Source organism: Halichoeres trimaculatus, unplaced genomic scaffold (assembly GCF_033239565.1).
Source record: "Halichoeres trimaculatus isolate MK-OKI-2021-1 unplaced genomic scaffold, fHalTri1.1 fHalTri1_scaffold_4, whole genome shotgun sequence".
NCBI lineage: Eukaryota > Metazoa > Chordata > Actinopteri > Labriformes > Labridae > Halichoeres > Halichoeres trimaculatus.
The window spans coordinates 11,512,445-11,535,817 of NW_027437182.1; the positions used below are offsets into that span (position 1 = coordinate 11,512,445).

The 23,373-nt window shown below is 39.3% G+C and overlaps 1 protein-coding gene across 1 annotated transcript; it reads left to right on the plus strand.

Annotated features, from left to right (window-relative positions):
- Positions 1–1,786: 1,786 nt before the first annotated feature.
- On the plus strand, positions 1,787–23,148 carry swt1 (SWT1 RNA endoribonuclease homolog). The gene is made up of 17 exons (XM_074668606.1): positions 1,787–1,942; positions 2,475–2,547; positions 3,757–3,830; positions 3,951–5,007; positions 5,129–5,255; positions 5,481–5,582; positions 5,976–6,167; positions 7,418–7,511; positions 7,955–8,187; positions 8,465–8,613; positions 8,823–8,961; positions 10,875–11,047; positions 11,599–11,738; positions 12,197–12,343; positions 14,901–14,967; positions 15,102–15,169; positions 21,908–23,148. Exons 2-17 carry the CDS (start codon positions 2,479–2,481, stop codon positions 21,993–21,995), a joined length of 2,919 nt encoding a protein of 972 aa, XP_074524707.1. The 5' UTR covers positions 1,787–1,942; positions 2,475–2,478; the 3' UTR covers positions 21,996–23,148.
- Positions 23,149–23,373: the final 225 nt, after the last annotated feature.

Here is a 23,373-nt window from a genome sequence, read left to right on the forward strand (position 1 = left end):
CCCTGTGAACAAGAGGTGCATCGCATAGCTTTTCTGATCTTGCACTGTTTACATCAATGTTGTTTTTTTCTGACAGCAAATCTCCTAATAAATAATTGTTGACAACTTTATGTGCTAATTTTTGAAGTGTGTGTGGGTAAATCATGTAAGGACAGATTAACATTCAAGGTTTTGTAGTCCTTAATGTAATAACACATGATTTGGTGTCTTTTCATGTTCATATCTACAGTAAGAACGGTTATAAGGCTTTATGGGACTTGACTCTGATGATGAAATCTGACTTGCACACAATCACAACAAACCACATAAACAGAGTTAAAGCGGGCAATTACTTTGGTCCACAAAAATAACCAACCTGTTTCCATTTCCAAATGTAATCTGCACATATTCAACATGTCACATATCTGATCCTACTAGTGTCATTTACTAAATCCCAATCCATCTAACTGTTTCTGTCTTCATTCATATGTGTTATTGTCTCTGACTGAGATCATTGAAGTGGTCAGAGATTATTCCCTGCAGCTGGTCTAACTCACAGCTCATCTGTTAGTCGTCAGATTTCTCTCACCCTCAGGACTTTAACAGAGCTGTTTCTGGAGGCAGGGGGTCCCTGAATGGAGCTACACTGTCACTTTGTGGTGTACAGCAGCAGTTGCAGAGTTTACTGGAGGAAATATGCTGTACAAACTTTGGGTTTATGATACAGAAACACTAAACTCAATAATCCAGTCAAGATACCAAAATCTAGACAACAATTTAGATCAGAGATGCTGCAGGGGGTCTATGACATTTTTGGTTGATCAGTCAATTTTTTTGTATTTTCAAGTAATTATTCCTAAATATTTCAATTTTTACACATTTCATTGTCTTTGATCACAACAATGGATATACAGAGGCCAAAGATGGTATCTTAAAGTCAGATATGACCACATTCAGCAACACAGACACACACAGGTTCACTCAGCTCCTCAAGACCAGCCTTTGATTTTCCTCTCAGAGATTAATCAATGCTGCCTCCTTCTTCTTAGTCTGAACCTTTCATTCTGATAAGGCCACCTCAGGTTGATATCAGGTCACGTACTATTTTTTGTCTTTGAGTGAGGCAGCAGCTAGCTGAAGTATTTCCAGTATAAGGCTGCGAAAATCTTTTTAGTGAGTGGAAAGTTACTGGCTATTTTTCTGTAGCCTACAGCCTTCACGTGATATTGGCCAAAAGAATGTAGTGACGTGAATGTTGTTCTTGAATTTTCATGTTGTTTTTTTTTTTTGTCTTTTTTTTTTTCCTGTTGTTTGTTTATTTGCTCAGTAGATTGCTGTATTTTGAGTTTTTATTATTTCACTTCTTCTCTTTTATTTCTCTATTTTTGGAATTGTTGTAAAACAACTTTGTCTTTTTCATAGATGGTTTTGTTTTTTGTGGGAGGGTCTATGGCAGAATACTGCTTTGTGTGTTTATATCTTTGTTATTTACTGGTGAAGGTATAAAAGGTGAAAATGCTAATAAAATATACATGCAAAAAAAAAAAAAAAAAAAAAAAAGAATGTAGTGAAGGACAAGATAACAGGCTGATACTAACAGAAATGAAGCCGTCTCCACCTGCATTGGGACTGACGCCATCTGTCTCCTCTATACAGTGGCCCTGAAGAGCAAAACACGACAAAAAAAATAAAATAAAGAAATTCAACAAAAAAGCAAAAAATCTCTCAAGTCATAGTATTATTATACAGTTTATGTTAGTAACATGCCACGTTTGCAGTAACAAACGGCTTTACTCCAGTAGGTGGCGATGTGCTGGAAAACAGGAGTTATTTGTTGCAGCAGAAGAAGAATCAAGGGGAGCCGAATGTTTTGAGTTGAGGGCTGACTGCAAACAGTAACCCTTCAGGGTTTGGGTTTAAGCCTTTTAACTCCACTTAACGATGATTATTTAAGTGCTGTACGGTAAGCGAACTTTTTAGGCAGACGATAAGAAAACTATCATGCACTCCAGTGTTTGCTTTCCTTAGCTAACGTCTGTCTCAAGCTAACGATGATACATATTTCAGTGTTAAATCTTTTAAAGAAGTCAGCAAGCCGCAGCTGTCTGACTTCATCGGCTTATATTCTTTAAATAGTTACATGTGAATTTAACTTCAACTTAAAAATGTTTGTACTTTGCCTGTTCATGCATATTAACTAAACTTATCTACTGTGCTCCACTTTTGGGGGGTTGTTTAGAGACCATCCTATTTGTAATGGATACCGTTAGAGCTAGGTTATATTTCCGGTATGTTGGGGCTTTGACAGCCCGTTTACCCGGGGTACAACTCGTTTCTTGGTCAAGAAACGTGCTATACAAACATGACTGATATGCTGACCTTAAAGTTAGTTGCTACATAGTTTCATCTCATATCTGGACTTGTATAACGTTGTCCAATAAAACAATTATAATCAACGTCTTATCACAAATCTCCCCCAAAATATCCATAAATAGGACAATGTCCAAGAAGTCAAAGAAGAGGAAGAGGAAAAGGTCATCTTCATGCTCAGATGAGGAAGAGGAGAAGGTGAGATGACGTTTAAATTTATACATTTACATACATTTGTTTACAAGTATCACCTGTGAATACCTTTAATTTCTTCTGTGGCTTAATGAAACAAAGATCATGAAACACTGGATGTCTTGCTGCAAAAGATACCAACGACATTAAAGCCTCTGGTCATAAATGACAAGCAAAGAGTACAAGAAAGCTACAGATATACTGGCTCGAGCTTCACATCTTGGAGACACAGCTGCCAAGAAGTGAAGCACAAAAAAGAAACTGTTTCTTAGCTGTGTGTTCGAGACCAAGGTCGAGTCTGGCATATTCCTGTTTTTGACTATGAAATGTTTCAAAGGTCAGAGCTGGTTGAATAAGAACATTTTAATCACCAAGAAGTGGGATGGTTTTGTTTTTTTTTTCATTTGCAAAATGAAAATTTAAATTCCAATCGCATTCACAGTCACATTATCAGGTATGATGTTAAAACTAAAATCAGTAAATCTCAATTAATTCAGTTTTTATATTTTTAGATGCAAAATATAAATTTTATATACCATAGGTGTTTGTGTAATGTCACTGAATTCACACAGTTTGTTCCACAAAACTGAGTGAAAATGTTTCCACTGCGCAAGGTCATTCTAGTGATAAGGAGAACAACAGCCTGATTCATTCTTGTTACTTTCTCACTCCTCTTTTTCTTCTTTTTAGACACGGGTCTGAGAAAGTCACACACATACAAAAACATAATATAGCACATTTTCTGAAAGGACGTGTGTCTGTTGGTGCACACATGTTTACATTTTTGGCCAATAGCAGATGGTTGTGTAAAAGACCAACTCTGTGTGTGTGTGTGTTTTCAGCCCAGAAAATAAATGTGAAATATACTCTATGTTTGTGCACTTTCTGTCTGAGGTCAAAGGAGGTGAGCCTCTGTCAGAGAGACCGGCGCGGATTTTTACATGTGACCAATAAGTGATTGAACAGAGACCAATGGAGTCTCCAGTCTTCATTCAGGGGTTACCAATGTAAAGAACTTGGGGTCAACACAGTGCAAAAAAACAAAAGCGAAACAAAAACGTTTATGCATCCTTTTGGGGACAACAGATTTTGAGGAGTTCACACATTAAAGACACTAATAGACACATTAATTTACAGACAGTTACTGGTACATATGAGCAAAAATGTGACAAAAGAATACTGTTACAATGCTGACACTGATTTTACACGTTTCAGAAATCCAAGCATCAAGATGATTCCAAAAGCTGCAAAGGTGACCACAAGAAGCAACATGTAAACAGCACAGAAAGGTAGCAAACAGTTTACTGCACTTTAAAGAGATCTTTTTTGTTACAATTTCATTCATCAGTTAAGTCTTGTGTTTTTAATGATCTCCAACTTTAACGTGTCTTCTGTTCCTCTTTGCTTAGCTGTGCAGGAAAAAGGGAGAAAAATGACTCCCCCGCCCTTAAAGATGTTCCCCACAGCGCTCGTCAGATCAAAAAGCCTGTCTACAGACTGACAAAACCCCATGCAACAGACCAGAAACCTGTGAAGAAGGAAGAGGAGAGCAGAAAAACAAAAAGTGCCACTGTGTCCTCCCATAGGGAACACTCCTCTTCTTCAGCAAAACATGATACTTCAGGGAAAGATAACACTGCCAGTGGGAGTAAGACTGTGGATAGGGGAACTTCAAAACCCGTGTACACCAAACACACACATACAGTTAGTCAAGGAAGAGGGGAGACATCTGAAGGCAGCAAAGATGAAAAGTCTTCCCACAGGAGTGCATCCAAATTAAAAACGCAGCTAATGAGTCCCAGTTTGGTTTCTGATACTCACAAAGAGCATGAAGTCAATGCACTGAAGAGGAGGCCCACGGCTGTAGAACCACACAGGACAAGGGATGGCAGAAACAGTATCCAAGCTAGGGAGCATAGCAAGACCTCAGACGTGTCCAAACATTGTGTAAATAAGGCAGGAAAGGAGCTGGTTCAGAAGATGTGTCATCGGGATGATGAAAAAACATTGAAGGTCAAAACATACCCGCCTAAGGAAGTAAAAGCTCCCTCTGTGCCACCCAAAGAACCCTCAATCACCTCAGCCAAGCCATCTCCCTCAGTTAGAAGCTCAAAAATGGTCAATAATTTCACTCCAGTCAAAGAGAACGTCACCTTTGTATCTCACCAGGCTGCAAAGTCAACATCATCTCTCACATCTCCTGTTCGATTTAAGATACCAAAAAAGGGTCAGCCGAGGCCAGAGGGTGGCACATGTGAGAATAACAATGTGTATCCTGCAAACAAAAACACCAAAACTGATGCTTCAAACTCTGAGACCTCAGTAAGCAAGCCAAAGCAAAACTTTGAACCACAATATCAAAGCACTTCAGGAATTACATGGACCAAAGGACAAGAGATCACACCTTCTCTGTCAGGCCAGCCTCCAGCTATATCTGCTACCCCAACTAAGCTGGGGAATGTACAGGTACGAAGTACATACAATTTATTCAAAACACTAAAGTTAGTGTTTTGTTTTGCAGCCTTTCTCATGTGAAAAATTCTGACAATAGTTCACAGTTTTAAATATGTTTGTGTTTTGTTTGTAGAACCAGGTGGTTGAAGAGCTTCATCTTGCTCGCTCTGAGAGGCGATTGGAGGTGAATGTGATGCAGAGCTATGGGGAACTCACCTGTATGGACATAGACCCTCCAGAGGAAGCTGCAGAATCACACAGTGAGTTGTCCAGGGTTGGTGAAAGCAGAGACATGCTCCCATCAGTGTAAAATGATCTTGTAACCTTGATGTTGCATTAACTGGGGGGGTTGATAGGATCTGGCTTGTAATCTCTAAATGCATTATTCTGAGCTAAAATCACAGATGTGATTTTTTTTAATGTGTGAATAACTTTTGTTTGTCAGCATCAACTCATTCTCAATACATGAAATTGTCTTTTTCTAGGTAAACAACCTCTTCAGCAGGACCTCATCCTTGTTCTGGACACCAACATTCTCATCAGTCACCTGGATTATATAAAAAAGATCAGATCTCAAGGCCTCAAATGTATGAAAATTATCTCATTACTTCAAAATGCATTCAACTTTCTTTTAAATATTATTCTTTATTTCATTTATTATTCTTCCATGTTTCCACAATTTTTAATACTTATTTTGTGTAGTGTTGTGTTTGAAAACAACAGGGAGAGAAATTAATCCTTTAACTATCAAATGATACAGTGACAAAGGCACACTTAATGAGATTCTGTCTCATTATACAGAGACAGAAATATGCAAACAAGCAGCTGCTATGAAAGACTGATTTAAATAATTCATCTAAGAGGTTGAAAATGAAATTATCAGTTAGGCATCTGAATTTAAAAACATATTGCCTAAAAAAACGGAATCTTTCTGAAGAAGCAGACCTTAACCACTTTCTTTTCACCTCCTGTTCTTTTAGCGCTGGGCTTCCCTGTCATCCTCATCCCCTGGGTGGTGCTTCAGGAGCTGGACTCCCTAAAGCACAGGAATAGTCTTTCGGGTTCTGTGGGTCGTCTGGCCATCCCTGCCATCTCCTACATTTGCGACTCTCTGAAAAGCCGAGAACCTCGACTCTGGGGGCAGTCGATGCAGCAGGCAGCTGAGAGCAGCAGTGAGTGCTGGTTGAGGAAAAATATTCAAAGTTTTTGCTCTGATGGTATGATGCATCAGTTCAAAACATAAAAATATAATGGTACTGATTTATTAAGTAAAGGGTGTATGTTTTATCACATTTGAAACGGAGACTGTCGTGTGATACTAACCATGGTTAAAAAGCAGCATAAGCATCACTTAAACTGCCAACTTTAAGGGAAAGGTTTTGGTTTCCTTCTCTTTTCAGGTCTAAAGCATCAAACTAGGATTCTCTGATGCTATTTAACAAGAGTCACTTTAATGTCTCAGTATTTGACTCTTTTTGTTATTGACCTTCATGAAAGGTTTGCAAATTTTCTGAATCTGAAAAACAATATTTTGGCTTCAGCACATCCCTCCTCTGATAAGTATAAAAGTGTTTCAGGTTGGGTTCAAGATTTAAGTTTTTATTTGTCACATTTTCAAAAAGATTGCTGGTGAAATGCAGTCACTACACCCTGAGACCATGTAATAAAAACACTTGAGAATTCACTCAGAAAGACTCAAATATAGTAAGAATCTAAGAATGTAAAAATATTAAAGAAATAATTATCATATTGTCACAATTTCACTTGGTACTACAAACATAAGAAGTATTTCTTCCATAAGTCTGTGTCTGTCCATAAGTGATCCACAAATAAAATATGTATAGCCCTTTAAAGCTATACACATTCACACACTCAGACCAGTGTTGACAGAGAAAAGCACAGCTTCAGGGTTGTCCAAGGACACTCACGTGTGTGGGCAGAGTTAAATATGGACTCAAACACTAGGTGGCACTGACACAAAGGTGGGCTCCAAAATTTCATCAGCGTAGCCTGCACAGTTTGAACTGTTTTCCAAGGGCAGGCTTTCACCCCTACATCAGGTAACCACCGTCTTATCTGTTGGTTGTATTGATCAAACATTACATTTTTAACTGGAGTGTTAGTATCTCAAAAAGGTGGGTTGTAAAGGAGATAAGCAGAAAAAAACAGTTACCAGTTCTAGGAAGTTATAGGCAAACAAACATGTAATGTATTCTTTGAAAGAAAAAGGTTGAATTTTTATCTTTGTTTTTTTCCAATGTTGGTTTTTTTTTCTTCCTTCTGTTTAAAAAAAGCAAAGCCTACAAGCTGACTTAGAAAGAGCAACCACTGTCAAAAGACGAAACATATTTTTTCTCCACATGTGGTTTCTCACGTTCCTGGCTTTTTTTCCTTCCTCCTCTTTGTGTGTCCTCGTCCCCAGATGATCTGAATGCTGAGAATAACGATGACAGAGTGCTGCAGTGCTGCCTGCAGTACCAGAGTCTGTACCCAGAGTGTGCTCTCATCTTATGCACGTGAGTTCTCCCCTTCCCCCCTTCTGCTCCATAATGCTGCTGCTGCTGCTGCAGAGTGTGCGTCCTCTAAATCGCACATGCATGTGACTGGGAGCGGGTCCAGCCAGATAGTTCCAGTTGGGATGAGAGAAAGAAAGAGGCCCAGACAGAGTAATTGGACAAGAATAGATGTGCTGAGCCAGGAGTTTGAGTGCAGTTCAGGGATGTTTTTGCTTGGCTTACATAGAGGAGTTGCTGTTTTTTTGTTTCATCCTATTTTTCCTTTGACCCATTTCTTCGTAGTGTTTCTAATGATCCCTTCGCCACCTTAAAGGAGACATTAGTTAATTAGACATTGAATGAGTGTTGCACAGGGACTTGGTCAGGTAATTCTAGATTTCATTAACCTCTGCTGTGAATTAGATGTGGTTTAATTTTCTTGTTATGTCTTCTTTCCTCTCCAGTAATGATAAGAACCTGTGCAGTAAAGCCCTCTTGAGTGGGGTGAAGGCCCTCAGCAAGAATGATTTGGAGGCAGAGGCCAGCACATCCAGTCAGGGCTTTAATGCTCAGCAAAGCGTTAAAACTTTCATGCTGCCTCACATCAGCCCTCAGGTTTCATCAGCAATTCAGAAAAGAAGCTTTACACCAGTCCAGCCTCATAGCCAACAAAGACCAGAACTCTCTGTAGAAAAAGGTGAGCCGAGGATACGTGTGTTCCTCCTACAAAAACAGGAAATCACTTGGCATACTCCATCGTGGTGTAAAAACTTACAGCACATACCGTCCAAGCACTCTCCACATCTGCCCATCCCTTCCATTTTTCCTGTTTTCTTTCCTTCACTTCAAACCCAGACAGAGTTTTCAAAGTCAGTCCTTACAGTTTCATGACATAAAACCCAAACATGACATTCAGTGAGAAGAAAAAAACGTGTTGAAGATTTTCACTTTTTTATTTGTTTAACTGATCACAGGTTACAAGCAGCTGAGCAAAGAAGAGAATGAGGAGGAGGCCAACTGGGACTCTAGCTGTGTTTCTGATTTTGAGGACTGCCTTCATGAGGTGTTGTCTGATGTTTTAGAGGTGGAGATGAAAGCAGCCTTTGATAACCTCTGGCTTGAGGTAAAATTGTGATCAGAAATCTTTTCACCAACATTTTTATGACTATTTTCAAATGCCAATAAAACATTTAGATATCTTAAAGAGATTCTGTAGATGTGCTATTTGGTTTACATCTCTTTGAATTCACATGTTTTAGTAACCTAGAGGTTAACTATCATAGTGAACAGTTATTTGGTTTAATCTTTACTGTGCTTTAATTCTGTTAACAGATAGTTTATGTAAAACCCCCGTGGAGTCTTCAGGATGTCCTGGAGTGTTTCAAGAAGCACTGGATTGCTGTCTTTGGCTTAATTGTCCCACGGAGGATGCTGCAAACTGTTTCATATCTTATTGACTTCTTCAACTCGGGTATGTCTGGGAAGATACTTTTTTTTCATTAAATAACAACATATTTTATGAGTGTTAATTTTATTTCATCCCTATTACAAGTTTCCAGAAAAAGTTTTTCTTTTGTAAGAGATCAAATTTGATTGGCTCAATTCTCAAGGTTAACCAAGCACATGACCATTCATAATAACCATGTCTAAATTTTTAACAACTGTTTAGATTAAAGTCACAACATTCAGATTCTTCTAAATGCAGGTCACTGTAAACACTCTGGCCTGTTTGGGTCATGAGGAGCTTCCAACTACCAAGCCCTGATGAGGGCATAAAACAGGTCACTTAAGGTTTCACAGTATGAGAAATGGAGTTTATGGTCTGTTTAACATTGTTGTTTTTGGTATTTGAGATTTCTTGTTTGACATGAATATTAGAAACAGGAGTTCAGCTCTTCCTCCTCCTTTCCTCCTTGCTGTCGTCTTCATTAAAGTATCCTTTGATGTCTTTCAAACCGTCCTGTCCAGGATAGAAGAGTCTGAGCTGAGTTAGCCAGCCCAGGACTTTACAGAGTTCAGCTGTTGCTTTACAATAGTCCAGTTACAGTTATGGTTAGGGGATTATAAATAATGATAAGTTGTTAGTTTTTGCTTTTCCCTCCTAATGCTGCTTTTTGAACTCGAGGTTGTGATGTCCTGCATATCAACCTGCAACTTGGAGTGTAACTGAATCACAGCAGTGCTGACACATCACTCTCTTCCCTTTGAGAATGCTCAAATATTTGTTGCTGGAATCCAGAGAAGGCATGATGTTGTTATTAAAAATGTAACATTTTATGTCAGTTCCCCGGGGAACTTATTTTAGTCTTTTTTAAATGTGAACAAAACATTTTGCTAAAACAAGAAACATTAAATTCAAGACATAGATCACAAAATTTCCCATCACCAGACCCTCCCCATCTGATCTCCCTGAGTTGCTGAAGAACTGAGATACTCTGTCTTTTACTGTAACAGACTCGAGACTGTGAGCGGTGCAATTTTTACTCTCACTCTTGTGCAGACGGTGCTGTAGAGGTACTGAGTCATCCCCTCTGATAAATTCTGACTCCGCTGGGGGATGACGTTTCCTGCCCTGCACTGCGCTAGAACCCCACAGAACTAGATACAGAACCAGGTCATCAGCTAAAAGAGGACTCTGAAATGTGTGTCAGAAAGATGCTGAGTCGCCTGCTGCAGCATTTCGCTCTCTGTATCACAGACTGGATCTAATTATACGATGCTTAGGGGGCTGTGTAAGAGTGTCTCTGATCACCTGTGCGGGGGTGAATGGCACAACAGTGAAGGTATACTTCTTTAACAGCCCCAGGAGTGTTAATAGTTTTAAATATTAGAGTATTTGACCTTAGTCTGTATCCTTTGGACAGGCAGGATTTATTGGTACCATGCAGCCTGGTTCTGTGCCAAAACTGAGGGTGAGGAGGAGGAGGGGGAGGAGGGAAGAGGAGGAGGGAGGAGGAGGAGGATAAAGGCAAAGAAGAAATCCAGGAATGGAAAAGTACTGCATGTGATTTGCTGCTCTTACTGTGGGAGTGAGAAGCTAGTTGTACTTGTGAGGACAAACCTGTTACAGTTTACCAAAAAGTGAAAGATTCACAATGAATACAAGTCGACTTAGTATCACCTACACATTTAGGAAAGTGAAAACCACATGTTGAAGAAGATAACATATCACAAACAGGACATCAGGCACACAAACATACACCCCTCTCTCCCCACACACACACACACAGACTGAGGCTGAGCTTGTTTTAAGATCACAGAGTCTCTCTGCCTGGCTGTGTTTTATTTCATCTTTGTGCTCCTAGCAGTCTTCTTTACAAGGTTACACTCAAAACATTCTCCAAGGAAAAATGTCTCACATGTACCCTTCATGTGTCTGCTCAGGTAAAAAGATTGACTGTAGTGCTACCAAAGCAGCCCTCCGAGAAGCTAAGGAGTTTGTACAAGCCTTTGGGAAAAGATCAGCCTGTGTTCCTGGTGCCATCTCTAAACTGGAAAACCTTCTCAATAAGCTACAGCCACAAGTCAGACAGCTGAAGAGTCACAATGGGAATAGTGTAAGTGTTCTTCATACATTCAAAGCATAAATTGATGACACTGGACTTTAGACTATAGACCAGGAGTCACCAGCGTGGTTCCTGTGGGCACCGGGGCGCCCACAAGAACCACTTTAAGGCATGTTCCAAAAAACAGCACTGGTAACAATGGTGCCCCTTCCAGGAATTTATATGTATATTTCCTACCGAAATTGTTGTGTAAATCATTAATGATAATTTGGAATAATTAACATTGACATGTGACTAGTCTGTTCACATAGTATGAGTACTACTGCTGTTATTATTGTTATTAAAAAGTGATCTGTGCAATTTTGTTCAGGAAGTTTGTATCAGACAAGTAGCTCTTCCTAACACTCTTTTTCTTCTTTGGTGGTCTCAAAAAGGTTGGTGACCCCTGCCATAGGTTGTTTCAGATATTGTGTTGAAATAATAGATACAGTGTGTCTCTACCCCTAATAAAGGAAGAGGTTGTCTAATCTTTTAGATATTCGAAGTGTGATAATGAGTGTCAAACTATCAGTAAATGACTCAACATGTGTGTATTTTTGTAGAGGGAATCTCCTGATCTTGATGTTATCATGAATGAAGATGACGATGATGCTGAAGAAAAACAGCCCACATCTGCACAAGTCTCTCACAAGGAAGTGTGGGACCTGTTTGAAAACATCTGGTCCAAAGTGTTTCAAACAAGGTGGGTGAGAAGATTTTACAACAATTCTGAAGAACACTTTAAGATGTTATTTTTTAAGATTTTTACTCAGAAAAAACAAAGTTTCAAAGAATTCTGTCACGAGAAAAGCTGCTTCAATTGTGTCTTACTTTCACTAAAGGTTTAAGCCATTCTCAATTGTGCTCCTAATACAATTCATCTGAGTCTAATCCACATTAACTCTAACCAGGCTGTAATGAGCTATCATTGTTGACACACATGGAGTACAGAGCAGCACAGAAGACTCACTAGATGAAAAGTGAATGCAGTATTCTCTCAGTGAGTCCTGCAACAAGGACAGGTCTTAAAATACTGTCAACTAACAGATAAAAAAAAGAGAGGAACAAAAGCAGCACTGCAAAGGTTGTTTATTTTGGTAACTATTGTGTTTTTTTCCATCACTCTGACCCCAGAGGTCATTATTTTCTGTCATGTTTCAGTCTGCAAGTGTTCAAAGCACTGGGCTTTGACCCTCACACTATGCAGCGAGCTCAGCCGGCAGGAGGTCCTCCACCACCACAAGACGCCCTGCTCTGTTTGCACAATCTGTCCTCTGTGGTCTCACAGCTGCTCCAAGCCTTCAGCAGGTATCCCAACCGTCAATTTAAACACACCAACAGGCTTTACGCTGCTCTATCTTTCATGTCCTAAACCGTCTGAGTCAGTTTTATATTCAGTGTGCCCCACGCTTCATTAACAGGGATCAAGTAGTTTTAACCATAAAAATATACTGTTGTAAAAGAGAGGGTCTTAAAATTTTACTGCACCCTAAAGCTTGGCTAAGTTAGCGATTAGCAGTTGAAGAATTACTGTAGTTACAGTTAAGCTGTTTTTCCAAGTGGTTTGGTTCAGTTGTGTACAGTGCAGTCTGCAGTAGTGGGCATTTCCCTTTTCAAAGGTTGGAAAAGGTACCAGAGTATCCATATCACCAATGATCCATACAGTTCTACATTTTGGCAGCCTTCTTTTGGGATACCAGACATCTCTTTCTGAACCTACAGTGGAGCTTTACTGCAATGATTGATAGAAATAGAGAAAAGGATGGGGGAGAGAGTCTACTGGATAAATCTCCCCTTTGGTGGCTTCATGTCCATGCTTATTTAAGTAACTAAAGGTATTTCTGGCATTCTACAGGTGTCAGTGCTTGGCCTTATAAGGAAATGAAAAACTCAGTGCTTAACGCAGAATCAAAACTTGCCAAAGTTATATCTTCCAGCAAAATGTGTTCCAGACATGTTCCTAATTGGACCGTGCAGCAGCAGTCTTAACATGTTCAAACTGTCTGGGCCCTTAAGCATGAGATTTTCTTACAGTCTGAAGTCTTGGCAGTCATTTCTGAGTAGACTCTCATCTGGCACGTCTCATACACTCTACAGATATCCTGACAATCGTTCACACCTGTTCTCCTTTATCAAACGCCCTGGCTGAAAGCTCTTCCATTTAAGCTCCTCTAGCTTTCTCCCCACAGTCCGTTTCTTCAGAAAGGCAGATAAAGTGTCCTTCACCTGTTCCCAACTAGCCTACTTCCTGTATCTTATGCGTGTGTGTGAGAGTTAAGTGTGTGTGAGTAGTGTGATCTTGTAGGTCTGAGAACCTACTTGGCAGGCAGTACTGGTCAGGCTGTAATCTGCTTGACCTTGTGGCTTTGCCTTATCACCTATCCCATGACGCAACAGACAGCTCCTCACTGCAGCTTTGTTAAATTTGTCACAGTGTCTTAAAAAGAAAATCATAACCAGCTAAAACCTCCTCACAGGAGCTTTTAACTGTTTTTTTCTTTTAATATATGAGCTCAGACTGTGTTCATCCTGCTTGTTTGTTGTTTCTTCAGCTCTCCTTTTGTCTGACACACAAACACAACATCACTCAAACTTAAGGTCAGAATCTGAGTCAGTCCATTATAGATTCCAGAGATGGCTTTCACTGCGACATTTGTGTCCCTTTGAGGTTGGGAAACAATAAACCAACATCTAAAGGGCATCGTTTTATCCGGTCACTCTGAACTCCTGCTCACAGGGGCTTCAAAACCTGAACAGAGGACTCTGCTGTGAGTGTAGTGTATGTCACTAGATAACCATAAGTTTTGTGTCATTGACTTAAAAAATAACATAAACACATCAGACTTTTAACATAGGATAACAGAAGTCCAAAGAAGAATGACTGATGATTATTTTTGAATTCAGGTGATCTCTCCTCTGAATTTGTGGGATGTGGCTTCAGACAAGAAAGTGGGAATTCTGACAGAACATGTTTCCACTACGAGACAATGTAGCTTTTAGATCTTGATCTCTACAATTATGTAAAAAAAAAAAGAGAAGTGTCTCAGCTTATGCAATGTTTCATCACCCTGTGGGCTGTGAAATAAACGTCTTTGATCATATGAGCCACTAAACTCTGAAGCGAGTCCCAAGTGCTTTTTATGAGCACTCCACCACACCGCTCCTTTACAGCTCCTCTCTTTATGTTTTGTCACAAGGCGTAAGACTTCTGTTATTGCAGGTTTTTTATTTAAATTTTGTTGGTGTATTTGAAAGTCGCACTCTTGGATATAAATGTATTTTTTCCTCTGTTGCTACATTCTGTGGAAAAATCCTCTATTGTTAGAGTGGAGGGACATAATACAACACTTACTTTTAATATGATGATACACTTTTAGTTTTTAAGAATTAAATTATTCAGGCTTAAAATTGCAACAAAAAATAAACAACATTTCATCTCAGTTGTCTAAGAAACAAGCACTTAAGCACAGTGCTGTGTTTGTCTCTCTCTACAGGAATCCTGGTCCATTGTGTGTAACCATGTGTGTGTATCTCTGCACTTTTCTATGCGTGTATCTGGCTGCTCAAGCGCAGTTTCCAAGGAGACAGCCAGACTCATTTTCACGTGTTCGAGCAGAGCTATGACTCATTCTCGACACGCACTCCTCTACCTCTCTCTACCTCATTTTTCTCATACCAAGGACACTGGAGATGGTTCATTTCCAGGCCTCTCCTCAGGCTGTATTCTCCTCAGTTTCTGTAATCACTCACTCCCTTTTTGTCTCTCTTTCTTTAAATGGTTTGACCGCAGGGGGAAAAAAGGCTATGAAAGGTTTAAATTTGTAGTATGATGTTTTTAAGTCTGTGTTTTTTCCGTTCATGCCAGCATCTTGTCCTCAGCCCCTGGTATAGAGGAAGCCCACACACTCTTCACCATCATCTGTTCTAATGAGGTTGGTCCCGTTTATTAGTTATTTGACCTTTTTTTCCCCCTCTCTGAATTGATATCGCATGGATCTCTCTCTGACTCTTCCATTTTTCAGCTCACCTCACATGCTCTTCTTTTTATTCTGTCTTTGTCTTTCAGATCGTTGAGGTGGACTCCAGACTGACAGCCCAACACCTTCATGATTGTTTCTCACAACAAGAATACAGGTAGAGAACACTCACAGACCTAATAATGACACCACATTATCCTTTTTTATAGAAATAAAGCAAAGCAAACCCACACTTATACAGAGTCTGGATAATCTGACCCCCAGTCAAATTTATTGACTTTAATCATACTAAATCTCTCTAGTTCCAGTGTTTTATTTCTAACCAAACCTTGAAAATGTTTAAATCACTGACCCCTTCATTGAAAGCTATAGAAACACTCCCATCCTTCCTTGAGTTGTCATGCAAGTTTAATGTTTGCATCTAGCAACGGCTTACCTCTGACCAGATATTGCAATCACACATTCTCAGATCTTCTGGATCCTTGTCCTCTTTCTCTGGGCATGCCCGGGCACATACTTGTCTTGTTTGAGCAGCATCATAGCAGTTAGCCCTCCTCAGAGATATCCCCAGCAGAGCTCTGGCCATGACTACCTGAAACATAACCTATTAAAAAGACATTTCTCTAAAGGAATGTTTTGTTATTTGAGACCAGAGCATTGTAGGTCCACAATGCTCGAATGCAGTTCCTCGGATCATGAATCAGTCGTTTTGTCAGCTGTTGAAACTTGATCACACTTATTGTCTCAAACAGTAGGTTTCTATTCATTTCTTTTATACAGGCAACAATCAGTAATAGAAGTCTGAGGATTGCTTTTTAAGTGGCTTTGTGAATGAGGGAGTTGACTTCACATCAGGAGAGAATGGTTGAACAGGGTGTTATGTCCTTCTTGTAAATGTTATAAGTAGCACATGGACCCATCTTAAATACATTATTTGAACCTGGGGCCATTGTCTCATTATTTCTGTAAAATACATTTCAGGAGGGTTGGGATTTGTTGGCAGCTTAGAGGAGAAGTAAAAAGTAAAGCTGCCTAAAGGTCTGAATTTAGGACTACTATGTTACCTCTGACCTTTGGCTCATTGGCTCAGGTGACTCAGGCTTCAGGATTATCATACACACTCATCCTAGATATTCTGGGACCCTTTCTTTTAGTCACCCTGAACATTAAATGGTTTAACATGAGCTGCACACTATTCTGGTCTCAGCTGATGGTGTGTTTGCTGCCACACTCAATGTTTTTAGAGGGTCAATGTGTTGAAATGGGAATATTAAACCATAATGCTCACTACAATTTCTTTCACGCACAAAAACAACCACTGACTTCTTCATGTTCTTACTCCAACAGCTCAAACATTTTCAAATTAAAAATTGAAACAAAACATACAGTCCATACAGCTTGTTTGTTTTGTGCTTTTGTTGCACAACAACAGCAACAAGGACCTTCTCCACATGTAATATAATTTAGAATATAAATATTCCAATTTTACCATGTGAAACTTTTCATTTTGAATAGTTGATCATCAGCGAATAAGCTTTGCTTTTTTGTTGTATCCTCTTTTTAATCTGTCAATCAGCACTACTCTTGAGACAGCTTAAAGCTCCTGTGAGGATTTTTTAGGTGGTCATAAAATAGAGTTAAATTAATATTCTTGCCACTTGCTGCTGCAAAATTAAACAAGACAGTTACTTAAAGACTCACAGCTATTGGATGTTCATTTTTAATATCGGAATCTCCTGTGGTGTGTTGCTAAAAAAAACAAGTGACAGCACGTTGCAGGAATTTAATTTACACTTCCAGAACAAAGTGATGAATTTCACCACTGAAAGAAAGCTGAACAAGATTTTGGGTTAAAAAATATAACTTGCATACGTAATTTTAAAAAATATTGAAGATAGGTAGTGTTCCTCACAGGAGCTTTAATGCGTGCAGTATTCTAATCAAGGACACAACTCCCCACGGGGCAAATAAAGGTTTATCTTATCATAATTAATCGTAATTTTGATCGTAAATGTTATCATTTATCAGAGACAAAGTTGAACATGAACGCTTTTGACCTGTTTGGATTTGTTGTTTGTCAATAACAACTTTCTCTGATTGTAGAACTGACATTATAGTTTTTGGTTGTCTTATGAATCACTTGGTATAAAAAATCCTTAGCCATCATACACAACCATGAGTAAAACAACTGGAATCCTCTTTCTACAGACAAATTTCATTCTCCTTATGATTAAACATTTATTTCCCATTACAAACAACGTCTGCTGTATCACTTTATGCAGGAGCTTTGCCAGCACTAACAGGTCATGTGACTCCGGCTTTTGTTACAACAAGTCTCCGCTGAAAGAAAGACCTCATCCGGCGGTGTTGTAAATGTTTTATTTGCTACACTAATTGTGGAGTGATGTCGGCCTTTACTCAGTGAGAGCATTATCCGTGTTGTTCAATATTTGATTCCTGTGCTCAGTGCGCTGCAATGATGTCATGAGTTACATAAAGCCTCAGGGAGGCCGTGGTCAGGGGTGTGTGCAGTCATTGACGAGAAGATCTCAAAACAAACAGATCTCAGCTACAGATGAGCTCCCTGATGAGTTTAAAAATAAAAAGTCTGTTCAGTGATTCTAAAACCTTAAGTCTTACCTGTCAGTCTTTAGATGCTTTTTTTCCTTTAAAGTCATGCTTCTTTCCTTTCTTACTGTTAGTAACGTCTGCATCTGGAACATACTGAGGGAAAGCTATAACATGCTCCTGAATGCTTGGATCACACTTTCATCCCTGTATGCATGCATCCACATGTGTGTTTATAGAAGCTCATTCCTTTATACTGCCTCAGTTTTACTGTTTTGTTTTCAAAGAGAGTGGGAGGAAGTGGAACAAAAGCAACACACGATCCAATCTCTGAGTTTTCTACTCTTTTCTCTGCAAGATCACAGTCAGGTCCAGTGATAATTCAGATTAATGCAGTCTTGCATTTCTCATGACCTACTTGTGATGTTTTCTGTTGTACCCCATCTGTCTGTTGTTCCCCTGGTGTGATTTAGGAACATGTGGAGGAACACCTGTGCTCTGTAAACCTGTGGATGTGTGATCAGGGTCCATGCATGAAAGCTTTTAATAGCTTAGCTGGAGGTTTTTACTTGGGATGTAGAAAATTAGGGCAGATAATTATGTTGTTGTAAATAATATAGCAACTTTCAAGCTGTAGTGGTGTTTTCGTGACTCTTTCAAAGTTGTTGCTTTGTATCTGTTTGGTTGAAGTACTCAGACCCTTATATATTTGGACTCCCTTTGCTAGTTTCTCCATTGGTTTTCCCCACTGCTAATTGTCTTTGGTCTGCTGGTAAGTGGAAAGCCACTGACCACATTTTTAAGTTATGTCCTCTTTAAACAAAACGAGAGTAGTTTTAAAAATATCCTCCACATTGTCTAATGGTGCTGTTGGAAACCCAAGATTTTGCCACACTGTCAACAGGAAGAGGTGAAAATAAGGGATGGGCATTTCAAGCTAAAATAATGTATAATAGTTACTGGCATCTATTTAATGCAGTGGTGTGACATGTTCGTTTACATTTTCTTCTTCTATTAGATATTCAGTTCAGTCACCCTTCTTCTTCTCCTGTTATGTAATGTGCCAAGGAAACAGCTTTAAGATGCGATATGACGTGTGTGATCAGGTTTTTCTTTGTATCACTATTAATAAGTAACTACTGTAGTCATGGGTTTTAACCAATCAGAGTCCAGTGTTAAACACAGTCAGATAGTTGGTGGAGAATCTGGGTGATAATAGGCCTCAGCTTCAACTTATCACCTCTCTCCTTTATAGTATACATGTGAGTTCAAGTGTTTGTATAAGCGCCATTATTTAGCTCTCACATCATTTCTTACATAATGCATCGCCTCACTCACGCATAACCTTCAACGCCAGGATCTTATTTTGAGCGAGCGAGCCTCTCGACATTATCTCTAACATAATATTTGAACAGTAGTTTTATGTAACAAACCCAATGACTAAGAAAAGGTTGTGCTGCTGTTTCCTGGAAATAACCATCATTTAGGGAGAGGGATTAGTAGAATCAAAAAAAGCCAAAAGCCTTCAGATAACGGTTCCTCATTGTCTTTTTTTAAATCACAGTTATACTATGACGTAGATATAATGTAGTGCTTTTAGTGTTAAAACATTTATTTTCATAGTATAACTCATTCAATTAGTTTGTTTCTTTTCAGGTGCATAATTCACTGTATGTAAATATAGACACTCCTTCATCTCCTCCCATTTTGAGAACTGAAGGCAAAGTAGCTCCACTGGTGCTGACAAATTGGACTTAAATGATCTTGCTAGATGAGCACCAGGATTGAAGTTGCACCCTTCCCTCCAACTGATATGTGTTTTTAACTTCCTGATAAAACTTCAAAGACCCCGCAGGTCGGTACAGTCCAAGGAAACAGTTTCCTGTGTTGTTTTGAAGCAGACACCCATAGTTCTGGAAAGTTTTCATCTTTTCAGAGAGAAGAAAACTTAAACATTTATGAAGTTTGAGAAATGTTTTTTAAGTGTGGAATTCAATTATAAAGTTTGACCCATGTTTAATCAGTATTTGAGACCAATACTGCAGCCTGGCACCAGGGGGAGCTCTAAGAGTTCTGGCTTCCCCATTTTTAACCTTAATCCTAACTATTTTTTCCACTTTGTTAATTTTTATGGTTTTGTGGAAATTATACCAACATACTTGCTCAGAATTGATTGCCCTGTCTTGGAAACCCATGAAGAAGTGGTTTCAAAGAAAACTAGAAAAGCACTCAGAGAGCGCTGACCTCCTCCAAGCATATTGTGATTGTCACCAACACTTTAGTCCTACTTTAATGTTATACTCCCTTTCAGCAGACTGTCTGCTACAATTTGGTGTTAGTTGCAGGTTTGTACGATAATTTGTTACCTGACAGTGTTGAAAATTAGGATGACCCTGTACATATTTCATATTCTAGATCTTAGTATCCAGAATATTGCCAGGGCCTTGATCGTACTTTAACATCTGTCAGAAATTATGGTGACCTTGTCTTGTATTCTTTTGTAAAGCAATCCGACCATTTATTCTGGAGTTGTATACACATATGGTGAAAACGGCCCTATCTCACAATGATAAAGGATCCTTTAAAAAAAATCTGGATCCAGACGGTGCTCCTGATCACCTCCAAAATGAAATTGCTTCTTCCTTATTCCATTTTGAACATTTCCTGAAAAAAATCATCAAGATCCTTTGTTACTTTTTGAGTTACGTTGTTTACAGACAAACACACAAACTCTTCCCAAAAAATGTAACCTCCTTGGTGGAGGTCATAAGAAAAGGAGGAAAATAATGCTTAAATACAGAATGTCAAATCATTAAAAAGTAATACAAAAATTAGACAAACTTATTTCCTGACCCTCCTGCACATTTCCTGTTTTGCTGTTTTTGTTTTTCTTCCGATAGAAAACCACAGAGAACAGTGAGTCCATGACTGAGTGTTCGTCAGATAAAAGACTAAAGCCAGTTGGAGGACAGATTGTGATCACATTGAGGGTATAATGATTGGATTGTGGGAAGCAGTTATCAGTTATGTCATCTGGGAGCATCATGTGGCTCTCTGTTCATTTCAGTACAAATCACTGTGAGTCTCCCGGGGGCATCCGTTAATTACCTGTCAGACACATGTTGGCTGTTACGTAATGCTCACAGGTCGCATGGCGCTACCTCTTTATGTTTACATGCTGGATGTGGGTTAGCGCCTATGTGCGTCACTGTCTCTGTGTGAATACATTCAGAGATTCTTCCTGATGCTCTCTGACACGACCAGTGTGTCACAGTAATGAGCGGAAAGCTGTCAAAGTAAACACATGTCACACGCTCATTGTCTATAGAACTGACTGGAATGTAAAGCAGATCATGTGTGACAGACCAGCACATTCTGGGATAAACTCAGGAAGAGTGACCAGACCAAACACAACCTGCTATTTTCACAAGCTATGCAAACACACAGCTGTGCCGCTGGATGACACACAGAGGTGGACTGATGGGTGGATGTAGAGTGAATAGAAAAAAAGAGGGCGTCAACATCCAGCACATTCTGCTCTTTCTTTCCCTGTCTTTCTCCTGGAGGTTATGTAACATTTGAATGGAAACAAAGCAGAGCAGGAAACAAACAAGGAACAAGCCTCCTCAGTGAGTCTGCTGCTAAGCAGCCGTTACCAAGACCCTAACTGCCAACTGTGTTTGCACTCATGCTAAAGACTGTGTGTATTACTAATGCACTTGTTGCTGCAATAATGCAAGTGTGTGTTGCCAGAAAAATGTGACTCAAATGGAGAAAAGTGAGTGTAAATAGCTGCCATTGAGAGGCAGAGCTTCTGGAAGCTGCAGCACACAGAGGCCCTTTGTCTGTCATGGACACTCTGTGCTGAACACGGGCTGCACATAGAAAGTTTACTCATGATGGGTGTCCAGAGACGTCCTGGCTCAATCAGATAGGATGAAGTGAAACCACACAATTCTTCACTGGGCTTGATTCATTTTGAAGTTTGAAACTCTTCCATCCTCAAACCAAGAAAGAAAAAAAAATAGATCTTTGAGAAATAAAAGCCTGCACTGTATCCCTCTACTGTACACAAGAAGTGTTGTTTTATTGACCTGATGTGAGAAATGTACAGATCTGTCTAGCAGAGGTAATAGCTCCAACTCAATGCATCAGCTGTATAACCTTCTTTGAATCCCATAAGAATTCAGCGTGATCAATCCAAAACCCATGTCTAATTGTTCCCAAGTGTAATAACAAAAAGAAATCCTGTCTTTTCCAGGAATCTTTGTGTTCATTCAGGAATCCATCACCTTTTTTTTAAACGACTTTGTACTTTTGTTCTCAGAGAGAAGCTGAGCGCTGGAGGAAACTGTTTGGTGGAGCTAAAAGGCGCTCTGGATCATTGCCTTTGGACCTTTACCTCGCCGCCCTGATTGGACCAGAAGTTAAGCATCTGCTCCTGTAGCACACAGAAGCCTTTGATGAAGTCATATCCTTTACCTCAAGTGAGAACTGTAGATCAAAGAAGCGTCTGCACGGACTCATTCACTGGTGTTTGGCCTTTTCCGGTTTTTTATCCATAGAAAGAAATCTTTTGTGGTTCTGTTCTTAATTTATCATTGTTCCAGTCGTTCTCTTGTTGAGTGTGTTTGAGCTTCTGTTCTCTTTTCTCCAGTATGACCTTCAAAGGGCTTTTTATACTCTGTTCAACAAGTCTTTAAACATCTGCACATTCAGTTCAGTGTTATGTGTTTGTAGTGCTGTTTTTTTATTATTTAAAGTGTTTGTAGAGTGAAAAAAGCTGAATTCTAAATTTGGACCTCATGAATGTTTAATGTACACCAATCTCTGAAGTGCCACCTGACTAATGATGTTTTCTATGACTGTATTTGATGTGCACTATCCTTCAACACAGACCCTATCATTAAACTGATGATACTTTAACCTCGGTTTGGTTTGACATTTTAGTGAACATCAGATTAAAAAAAGTATCAATTTCATATCAGTCAGATAAATGTAAAACTGGAGCTAATTGGGCTGATTAGCATTAGCATAACTTAGCATAAAGACTGGGAGGGAAGGAGTTTGCCAGACATTTAACAAATTGTAAAACTGCCACTTTTGGTTCTTTATAAGTTCTGTCCTGGCTGTTTTTTAGTCATTGCATCACCGTGAGGTCATCAGACAGCCTGAAGAAACTCCTTAATGTCACCGTCAGCCCTACAAAGTAAGACAGTCTTCTCTTTGAAGAATTAAGAATGTGCTCTTATTTCTTGCCTCCCTTTTAGCAGCAGTTACTAATTCAGCAACAGATTTTCGATCCCACATCTGCTTTTGTAAAGGCTGAAACATGTTTCAGAGGTTTTCTTTGGCAAACATTGCCATGTTTCGTTAGAGGAGGCCTAGATAATTCCAGTCTTTAAACTAAGCTAAGATAACTGTAATCAGAATATATATGTTAATCCAAAAGTGCCTGTTTTCTCTTGCTGGGTTCTTGTTTGGAAACTACTACACCAAGGTTTTCACTTTATGCCTTTTTTCTAAAGCAAGAATGTAAATAACTGGAGAGCAATATATATTTTGTCTGGAGTTTGGTATTTGTAAAAAAAAAAAAAAGATAAAGTAAAACATGTTTCCAAGCATTGACTGGTTTCTTTTACTTTCATTGTACCATGTTTTCACTTCTTAAAGGACCAGCCCAGGTTAGTCATATGTGTGCTGTGATAACTCACTTGTGTGTGTTAGCGCATGTGGCTTTACGTAGGTGTGTGTGTTTTGTAACTAAGGGGATTAGAGCCCAGGTGACGCCAG

What these genes read in the sequence shown, in the direction of transcription:
- swt1 (XM_074668606.1), top strand. Translation starts at nt 2,479, where the DNA reads ATGTCCAAGAAGTCAAAGAAGAGGAAGAGGAAAAGGTCATCTTCATGC. An exon ending in GGAAGCTGCAGAATCACACA is followed by an intron (nt 5,256 to 5,480) that starts GTGAGTTGTCCA and finishes GTCTTTTTCTAG; the next exon opens with GTAAACAACCTCTTCAGCAG. An exon ending in TGTGCTCTCATCTTATGCAC is followed by an intron (nt 7,512 to 7,954) that starts GTGAGTTCTCCC and finishes TTTCCTCTCCAG; the next exon opens with TAATGATAAGAACCTGTGCA.